The 10,355-nt window shown below is 45.4% G+C and overlaps 1 protein-coding gene across 1 annotated transcript; it reads left to right on the top strand.

Moving 5' to 3' along the window:
- Positions 1 to 4,439: 4,439 nt before the first annotated feature.
- LOC124018991 lies at positions 4,440 to 8,092 on the top strand. The gene is made up of 2 exons (XM_046334317.1): positions 4,440 to 4,879; positions 7,452 to 8,092. The coding sequence occupies exons 1-2, from the start codon at positions 4,613 to 4,615 to the stop codon at positions 7,998 to 8,000; spliced, it is 816 nt and encodes a 271-aa protein (XP_046190273.1). The 5' UTR covers positions 4,440 to 4,612; the 3' UTR covers positions 8,001 to 8,092.
- The last annotated feature ends 2,263 nt before the right edge of the window (positions 8,093 to 10,355 follow it).

Raw genomic sequence — 10,355 nt, 5'->3', positions numbered from 1 at the left:
ACTATTGCCAGATTAATGTAAATATATACTTTTTTAAATGTGTTTATTTGTATTGGGGGTTTGTGATATATGACCAATATACCACAGCTATGAGCCAATGTATGCTTGATCCGAAAACGGTTGGATGGTGTGATGCCCCCAGAGGCATGCAGAGGCCAGAGGTCCTTACCTTGAGCTCCATACCACATTGCTGTGCGCCATTAAATTGTGTAACAATGTTATTATTATTTTTTTCTCACCTTTATTTAACCAGGTAGGCTAATTGAGAACAAGTTCTCATTTGCGACTGCGACCTGGCCAAGTTAAAGCATAGCAATTTGACACGTACAACAACACAGAGTTACACAGGGGAATAATAATAAACAAAACATACAGTCAATAATACAGTAGGAAAAAAAGTCTATATACAGTGAGTGCAAATGAGGTAAGATAAGGGAGTTAAGGCAATAAATAGGCCATGGTGGTGAAGTAATTACAATTTAGCAATTAAACACTGGAATGGTAGATGTGCAGAAGATGACTGTGCAAGTAGAGATACTAGGGTGCAAAGGAGCAAGATAAATAAATAAATACAGTATGAGGATGAGGTAGTTGGATGGGCTGTTTACCGATGGGCTATGTACAGGTGCTGTGATCTATGAGCTGCTCTGACAGCTGGTGCTTAAAGCTAGTGAGGGAGATATGAGTCTCCAGCTTCAGTGATTTTTGCAGTTCGTTCCAGTCATTGGCAGCAGAGAACTGGAGGAAAGGCGACCAAAGGAGGAATTGGCTTTGGGGGTGACCAGTGAGATATATCTGCTGGAGCGCGTGCTACGAGTGGGTGCTGCTATGGTGACCAGTGAGCTGAGACAAGGCGGGGCTTTAGCTAGCAGAGACGGCAGGGTAGCCTAGTGGTAAGAGCGTTGAACTAGTAACCGGAAGGTTGTGAGTTCAAACCCCCGAGCTGACAAGGTACAAATCTGTCATTCTGCCCCTGAACAGGCAGTTAACCCACTGTTCCCAGGCCGTCATTGAAAATAAGAATGTGTTCTTAACTGACTTGCCTGGTTAAATAAAGGTAAAATAAAAATAAAAAGACTTGTAGATAACCTGTAGCCAGTGGGTTTGGTGATGAGTATGAAGCGAGGGCCAACCAACGAGAGCGTACAGGTCGCAGTGGTGGGTAGTGTATGAGGCTTTGGTGACAAAACGGATGGCACTGTGATAGACTGCATCCAATTTGTTGAGTAGTGTGTTGGAGGCTATTTTATAGATGACATCGCCAAAGTCGAGGATCGGTAGGATGGTCAGTTTTACAAGGGTATGTTTGGCAGCATGAGTGAAGGATGCTTTGTTGCGATATAGGAAGCGGATTCTAAATTTAATTTTGGACTGGAGATGCTTAATGTGAGTCTGGAAGGAGAGATTACAGTCTAACCAGACACCTAGGTATTTGTAGTTGTCCACGTATTCTAAGTCAGAGCCGTCCAGAGTAGTGATGCTGGACGGGCGGGCAGGTGCGGGCAGTGACCGATTGAATAGCATGCATTTAGTTTTACTTGCATTTAAGAGCAGTTGGAGGCCACGGAAGGAGAGTTGTATGGCATTGATGCTCGTCTGGAGGTTAGTTAACACAGTGTCCAAAGAGGGGCCAGAAGTATACAGAATGGTGTCGTCTGCGTAGAGGTAGATCAGAGAATCACCAGCAGCAAGAGTGACATCATTGATGTATACAGAGAAGAGAGTCAGCCCGAGAATTGAATCCTTTGGCACCCCCATAGAGACTGCCAGAGGTTCGGACAACAGGCCCTCCGATTTGACACACTGAACTCTATCAGAGAAGTAGTTGGTAAACCAGGCGAGGCAATCATTAGAGAAACCAAGGCTGTCGAGTCTGCCAATAAGAATGTGGTGATTGACAGAGTTGAAAGCCTTGGCCAGGTCGATGATTACAGCTGCACAGTAATGTCTCTTATCGATGGCAGTTAAGATATCGTTTAGGACCTTGAGCGTGACTGAGGTGCACCCATGACCAGCTCTGAAACCAGATTGCATAGCGGAGAAGGTACGGTGGGATTCAAAATGGTCGATAATCTGTTTGTTAACTTGGCTTTCGAAGACCTTAGAAAGACAGGGTAGGATAGATATAGGTCTGTAATAGTTTGGGTCTAGAGTGTCACCCCTTTTGAAGAGGGGGATGACCGCGGCAGCTTTCCAAACTTTGGGAATCTCAGACAATACGAAAGAGAGGTTGAACAGGCTAGTAATAGGGGTTGCAACAATTTCGGCAGATCATTTTAGAAAGAGAGGGTCCAGATTGTCTAGCCCAGCGGATTTGTAGGGGTCCAGATTTTGCCGTTCTTTCAGAACATCAGCTATCTGGATTTGGGTGAAGGAAAAATGGTGGGGGCTTTGGCGTGTTGCTGTTGAGGGTTCCTGGCAGTTGACCGGGGTAGGGGTAGCCAGGTGGAAAGCATGGCCAGCCGTAGAGAAATGCTTAATGAAATTCTCAATTACAGTGGATTTATCGGTGGTAACAGTGTTTCCTAGCCTCAGAGCAGTGGGCAGCTGGGAGGAGGTGCTCTTATTCTCCATGGACTTTACAGTGTCCCAGAACTTTTTGAGTTTGTACTACAGAATTTTTGTTTGAAAAAGCTAGCCTTAGCTTTCCTAACTGCCTGTGGAGGGCTTCATACAGCTCCTCATTGACATGATTGGTTGAAAGTAGGTATTTGTATTTATTATTTGTCCCCATTGCCTTGGCAGCAGCTACTCTTCATGGGGTCCAGCAAAATTAAGGCAGTTTTAACTATTTTAAAAACACTACAATACATTCACAGAGGCCATATCACTGTAAATGCTGCATGGCTAATGCAGAAGCCGGGTTGACCATGTAGAGCATTTTAAGGCTGGATGCAGGCACTCCGCGTTGTGTGGTGCTTAAGAACTTCCTTTATTGTATATTAGCAATATGTAATACATGTATCACTAGCCACTTTAACTATGCCACTTTGTTTACATACTCATCTCATACGTATATACTGTACTATATACCATCTACTGTATATTGCCTATGCCGCTCTGTACCATCACTCATTCACATATCTTTATGTACATATTCTTTATCCCCTTACACTTGTGTCTATAAGGTAGTAGTTTTGGAGTTGTTAGCTAGATTACTTGTTGGTTATTACTGCATTGTCGGAACTAGAAGCACAAGCATTTCGCTACACTCGCACTAACATCTGCTAACCATGTGTATGTGACAAATAAAATTGGATTTGATTTGATTTATACCACACATCCTCCGGCCTAACTGCTTAATTTTACCACTTGTAAATTATCATCCCCCAAAATTCTGCCTTAACCACGTTTCCATCCACAGTTTGATGCCAGTAAAAGTTATACTGTTTTAGAAAATCAGGACAGCTTTGATAAAAACAGAAAGTTTCGGTACAATTGTATAAATGCCAAAAGATCATTAGTTCATCGGACATGGTGAGATATTTTTTTGCCGGTAAAATGTATTATATTGATATAATAACCATAATATCGAAGCAAATTTGGGAGTCACGCGATCCGGTGTGGTCCACCCACTATGACTCGGGAAATTTACGCAGTTTATGAGGCAACAGATTAAGTAAATTATGATGAGTTTCACAAGGTCTTGAAAGTGCACCCAATGAGCTTGATACTCCTTTCCAATATATCGAGGGTCTTCTTCTGGTGACATGATGATCGATGCTTTACTGCCGTTTGACAAATACAAATATTATTGTTTTTATCCATAATACGGTCAACATATAGAGTCGAATATCCTACCCACAATGTATCTGCGAGCTGTTGGCTTGAGCGCAAATTAAGACCAGAGTCAGCGCGGAAGGTCGTGCAACCTCTGTGGAGAGCGGTCCCACCTCATCCGCGACTGCCCCTCCTCCTGGGCCAACAGGGCCAAGGCTGGAAGGAGGGAGTGGGCGGCCGCGGACCGGGCTTTCGAGCGCCAGAGGGCTGGAACGGCAGTTGCCGAGGTGGTGGTGGAGGAGGAGGCAGTAGTGGAGCCGGTAGTGGTGTTGGAGGAGACAGTTGTGGAGCCGGTGGTGGTGGCTGTAGTGGAGGGCGCGGAAGGTGTAGTGGTGGAAGAAGCGGGAGGAGAGGACAAATCCCTCCCCACCCCAATCCCCCTGCCCCAGACTAATATGATCCCTGAAGGAGAAAGGGCCGAGAAAGACGGCTCCGGAGAGATGTTCAGCGAAAGCTCCCCAAGTGGGTCAGATATTATAGGGTCGGTGTCGGAAAGCACCATGGAGACGGTGTCAGAAGGTACGGGGGAGGAGGGGGAGATTCTGGAGGTTCACCTCCCCCCACGTAAAAGAAATGTTGAGGAGCTCTCTGACCCCAAACAGGGTGAGGAGAAAAAGGGAAAGGTGGAGTGGGAGAGCTCCCAGGGGGAGGAAGAACCCAGAACCTTCCCCTCCAACTCCCCCAATCAAGTCTCCTTTTTAAGTCCTGTTTTAACCTCCTCTCCCTTCCAAACCCCTTTACCCCAGAGGGAGAGAGAGAAAGTCCCTGAGGACTAACCCCCTTTTAACTGTTCAATGCCTTTTCTTTTAGCACTGTTTTACTCACCCCTTTTATGGCTTTTAAAATCACCACAATAAATGTGAGGAGTGTAAGAACAGCAACAAGAGCACAGTCGGTTTTATCCTTTTTAGAAAGGTTTAACTCGGATGTGTTTTTACTACAGGAGTGTGGTCTACCCTTTTTATCCTCTTACAGGAAATGGGAGGATAAGTGGCAGCACGGGCCCTCCATTTTGAGTGGTTCCAATTTTAACAAGAACGACGGTGTTGCCATTTTAATCAAGACCCCACAGGTGGTGGTGAAGGGGAGCACGGTGGTGGTAGGTGGGCGTGCTCTTTTAGCCAATTGTACTTTTATGGGGAGGGATTTTAACATGCTAAACGTGTATGGTTTTAATGATAAACATGACCGGTGCACACTTTTAGAGGACCTGCAGTCCCACATGCTAGGGAGGGATCCTCTAGTGGTGGGTGGGGATTTTAACTGTGTTTTAAGTAGAGCAGACAGGAGAGGGGCAGGAGGGGATTTTAAGGTAGACAGGTCAAGTGTTTTATTGCAAGGGCTGTGCAGGGATTTTAAACTGACTGACTGTTTTAAAACCCTGCATCCAAGAGAGGAGGGCTTCACCTGGACCAGTGGTGATGGCACCAGAGCCTCTCACATTGATTATCTGTTTACTCGGGACTGTCCCCCAACTGATGCTAGAATAACCCCTGCTTTCTTCTCAGATCACGCAATGCTGACGTGCACCCTTTCACTATCTTCGGGTGTGACTGTGGGAAGAGGGCCCTGGAAATTGAACTGCTCCCTTTTAGAAGATGATAGAATAGTTAGTCAGTACAGAGAGCAGTTCAGCCAGTGGCAGACACTACAGGACTTCTTTGACACGCGAGCACAGTGGTGGGAAATGGTGAAGGGAAGGACGAGGACCTTCTTTAGAGAGATAGGAAAGAAAAAAAAGCAAAGAAAAAGATAGACGCATGGTGGGACTGCAAAAGCGACTGGAAAGGTATTTTAACCTCTGTCAACAGGGCCTTGATTTTAACCAAGAAATTAAAGAAGTAAAAAAGGAAATGGCACTTTTAGCAGAACAGAGAAGCAAGGGGGTTATTTTAAGAAGCAAGGAAAGGGAATTAGAAGAGTGGGAGAAGTGCACAAGGTACTTTTTAAAGAAAATAGTTAGTAAGGGTAGGTTAATGACTCGTTTAAAAAATAAAGATGGGGTTTTAAAAACAGATACAGAAGGAATAAAATAAGTAGTTGAGGATTTTTTATGGGGAACTGTTTGGGGTAAAAGATGTGTGCGAAGAAACAATGGGGGACCTTTTAACATACACCGACAAGACCCTACCCAATACAGACGCCCTGACAAAAGACCTGACGAGGACCGAAATCGAACAAGGACTGAAACATTGTAAGAGGGGTAAATCACCGGGGGAGGACGGTCTCCCTTTGGAGTTTTATTTGACCTTTTGGGATGTTTTAGCCGACAAACTTCTGACTGTTTTTACCGATTTTGAACATCTTGACAGACTACCTGACAGTTTTAGAGTGCGGATCGTGACTCTTTTATATAAGAAAAACGACAGGACAGACCTGAAGAACTGGAGACCGATAACCCTTTTAAACTTTGATTGTAAACTTTTTACCAAGGTTTTAACACTCAGAATGTCTTCTGTTTTAGGGGAGGTGATCCACCCGGACCAAACCTGTGCCGTGCCCGGAAGGAAGATCACGGACAGCCTGATACTGATCCGAGATGCCATCTGTTATGCGAGAGACAGAAACATGCGGCTTGTAGTCCTAAATTTAGATTCTGAAAAAGCCTTTGATCGGGTCTCGCACCAGTACCTCTTTAAGGCACTGCAAAAAATGGGTTTCCCGGACAGGTTCTTAGCTTGGGTGGGACTGCTGTACGGGGACATCACCAGCAAAATCCTTGTAAATGGGCATCTGTCAAAAGCAGTGGGAGTACACTGCGGCGTCCGTCAGGGCTGTCCGTTATCTCCTCTTCTGTTCGTGGCCTGTATTGAACCACTGGCACAGGTCTTGAGAAGGGACCAAGGGATCAGTGGGGTGGGTATCCCGGGGAGTGGGGGGATGACCGCCAAGTGCGTCTTTTACATGGATGACGTCAACATTTTATGTACCAACCTTTTATCCGTCGACAGGACTCTGGATAGGACTGACTGGTACGGACAAGCCTCTGGGGCGAGACTGAACAGAGACAAGACAGAGGCCCAATTCTTCGGACCGTGGGCAGACCCAGACTTGACAAGATTACCTCTGACAGTTAAACGGACAGACATAAGGGTACTGGGGGTAAAGTTTGACCGGGGGGGGGAGGAGGGAGCGGTAACTGGAGTGGAATCCTGGGGACTGTAAGACAGAGACTGGGTTTTTGGGGACTACGACAGCTGACTTTTGAGGGCAAGGTTTTAATCATTAAAGCTGTGATTTTACCTGTGCTTTTATTAATCAGTTCTGTTTTTATCCCCCCTCGAAGGAGTATTTTAGACCTGGAGCGAATGCTTTTTTACTTCCTGTGGGGAGGCAAGTGGGAGAGGCTTAGGAGGGAGGTGGTCAAGAGGCCCAGGTCCAAGGGGAGGAAAGGCTTGCCTGATCTCTAATTGTTCCTGGGCAGCCGCTACACAGCGTTACACCTGACTCTTGCCACCCCCCCGGTCAACAACAAGACTCAGGCCCTCGCACGGTTCTGGCTGGGATCTTACCTCAGGACTCTGAGGCTGATCCCAGTCGACCTGCGAGCCCCAGTCTGTTTCCTGGTACCCCCGCCCTACGTCCAGCTCCAGAAGTTAAGACATTTTAAACTGGAAAAAGAAACAGTCACGGTATTAACAAAACACCGCTCTCTTCTCTCCCTTGTGCAGGAGCGGGAACCAGTATGTCCAGTGCGCGGGCTCGCTATAGGTGAGCCCACAACGGTTTGGCGCAACGTGGCCCATCCTGCTCTCCTGAATCGGCATCGGGACCTGTCCTGGATGGTCGCCCACGAGATCCTCCCGGTCAGGGCCGTTATGCACTCACGGGGCATGGCGAGGACATCCGCGTGCCCCCGGCCAGGCTGCGGCCAAGAAGAGTCGGTGAGGCACATGCTCTGGGAATGCAGAGCCGCCAGGGACCTGTGGAAGGAAGCAGGCCCCCTGATCACCTCATGTCTGCCAGCAGGGGAGGACCTAACACCTCAGCTCGTGCTGTATGGGGTGGGCCGAAGGCCCATTCCATCGAAGACCTTCACCAAGCTCTGGCCCACCCTCACGTGCTTGAAGGAAGCACTGTGGGCCTCCCGTAACCTGCTGGTAGCGAAAAACGTAGAGACCACCCCCCAGGCAGTGGCCATGGTAGCTACGGAAGCCCTGGGGTGGTACGAAAGGAAGGGGGCCTCGACCCCAGGCGAAGGGTCCCCCACAACACCCTAGGTCCCGGCAGGCACGGCCTGACAGCGCTGCGGCGCCTAGGGCGATGCGCCTAGGGGAGGGATCTCTTCTGGGCCCCGAAGGACGGGACGATGATCTATTCAGAAGAGCAGGATGAGGTGAGCTTGATAAAGACTTTTAACAAAGTGGCTTCTTAACATGTTTTTCATGTCTTAAAAATGTTTTACCTTTGTTAGATCATTAGTACACATTTTAAATGGCTTTTACAGATTTGATGTTTTTACAAGGAAAGTAATTTTATTCATGGTTGTTTTCATTGGTTTTAACAACATGTACTTTTTAACTAATTTAAATGTAACGATCAAATGCTGTGTTTTATGCTTTGTTGCCGTTTTTATGTGTGTAAATGATGTAACAAATGTATGAGTTGTTTTTAAAGGAATTGTGCCAATAAAACTATCCGTAGAGTTGAATATGCGATGGAAACACATTCAACTATAGATTGCATTAGGTACATGTACGTTTAGCAGAAAAATTTCATTTTGTGTGCACTACCACGCACTGTTTTTTCAGTTTGTCAGTTTGGTGGAAACAAACCGCTGGAGGGAAAATGCCCATATTTTCTTTATGCGGATTTGAGAACATTTAAATGAAAATCTGTCGCCAATTGGATGGAAACCTACTATCTTTTGATATAATTAATCACTGATTGCTACAATGTATTTACATAAGATCGTGTCCGTAATAAAATAACCGGAAGTACTCAAACGGAATTATCACACTTTGTGCAACACAAAATGAGTTCCCATCGACATTAGGTAAGTAACTGTCAACAATATGTCTGTCGCGATGTATGCGAGACTGTATCTCCAGAGATTTTCACACCCCCTGCGTTCACAAGGTACAGCACTGACTATTCAGAAAATACACTAAGGTTTAGTGCTAACTAACGTTAGCTGCACAACTTGACATCTCTGCCCCCTGGAAGCAAGCTAGTTAGCAAAAATGCTAGTTTCAAACTGTCTTGCTACTTGAGACATTTCAGCCAGACAAGGCTATTGCCAAGGCCAGATCTATTGTTATTACGTCTTGCTACATGTGAGATCCCCATTTAATATAATCTGTCCAAAATTCAAAGTCAATCCTAATATCAAAGTTTGCCACGTCTTTTTTAGACATCTTTATTATTATGAAAACTTGTTCTCAACTGGTCTACCTGGTTAAATAAAGGTTAAATAAAAAATATATATATTTGAACCTTTATTTTGACAGAGAGTCATGTTGAGACTTTTTACAGTTGAGCCCTGTATACAGGTCTGATGTCCTTATCCCACATCAGCCGATCATCCTAGCCGGAGTAGATTCCAACCCTATGCTTGCTTACAGCTGCACTGGGGACGGACTAGCCCAAGGTGTACTCTTAAGCAGTCTACTATTATTCCTTGAGGTCCAATGACCTTATATGTTATTTTCAGAAGTAGACTTGCTCTGGCAGCCAAAACAGCCAATTCTCCTTCTAAATATGAATCGATTCTGAATTGCGATATGGTTCTAGAAACATAAAGCCCTTTACTTTCATATCACATCAAAATAATTTCACAAATGCAAAATATACACTTAGATTTTTACATTTAAATAATTTAGCAGACGCTCTTATCCAGAGCGACTTACAGTACTGGTCCCCATGTTGTGTTCAAATTTTGCTCTAATCCCCACCAGAAGTCAACCTTTATGACTGTTCTATTAAAAAAAAAAATCTTTCTTCAGCTTTAGTTTACCTGCTTCCTGTAATACTGTTGAGTACTGTGTGAGAGAGAGAGATGAGTAGTGATGAGTTGAATTCTGGATAAGAGCGTCTGCTAAATGACTTAAATGTAAATGTTGAATATGAGATTTAACAGTGTATTTATGTTGAATGTCCTTTTAGCTTTCCATATGTCGCCCCCTGCAGGTTGGCAGCTATAAAGACATCAGTGTCGAGAGCATGGCCCTTCTTCACGTGCTGGAACCTCGAATTGGTGCGACACAGTACTAGTCAAAAGTTTGGACACACCTACTCATTCCAGGGTTTTTCTCTACCACATCATTCTGCAGCGATATGCCATCCCATCTGGTTTGCGCTTAGTGGGGCTATCATTTATTTTTCACCAGGACAATGACCCAAAACACACCTCCAGGTTGTGTAAGGGCTATTTGATCAAGAAGGAGAATGATGGAGTGCTGCATCAGATGACCTGACCTCCACAATCACCTGACCTCAACCCAATTGAGATGGTTTGGAATGAGTTGGACCTCAGAGTGAAGGAAAAGCAGCCAACAAGTGCTCAGCATGTGGGAACTCCTTCAACACTGTTGGAAAAGCATTCCAGGTGAATCTGGTTGAGAGAATGCCAAGAC

This window comes from Oncorhynchus gorbuscha, linkage group LG03, assembly GCF_021184085.1.
Source record: "Oncorhynchus gorbuscha isolate QuinsamMale2020 ecotype Even-year linkage group LG03, OgorEven_v1.0, whole genome shotgun sequence".
Lineage (NCBI taxonomy): Eukaryota > Metazoa > Chordata > Actinopteri > Salmoniformes > Salmonidae > Oncorhynchus > Oncorhynchus gorbuscha.
Note: the sequence above shows the minus strand (reverse complement) of the source record. Positions and strands in the feature narration are given on the sequence as shown.

Bases quoted from the DNA above. Each gene is read 5' to 3' on its own strand.
- LOC124018991 (XM_046334317.1), top strand. From the start codon at position 4,613: ATGGCTTTTAAAATCACCACAATAAATGTGAGGAGTGTAAGAACAGCA. The intron at 4,880-7,451 runs GTAGGTGGGCGT...TCCCTTGTGCAG, and splicing joins TGAAGGGGAGCACGGTGGTG to GAGCGGGAACCAGTATGTCC.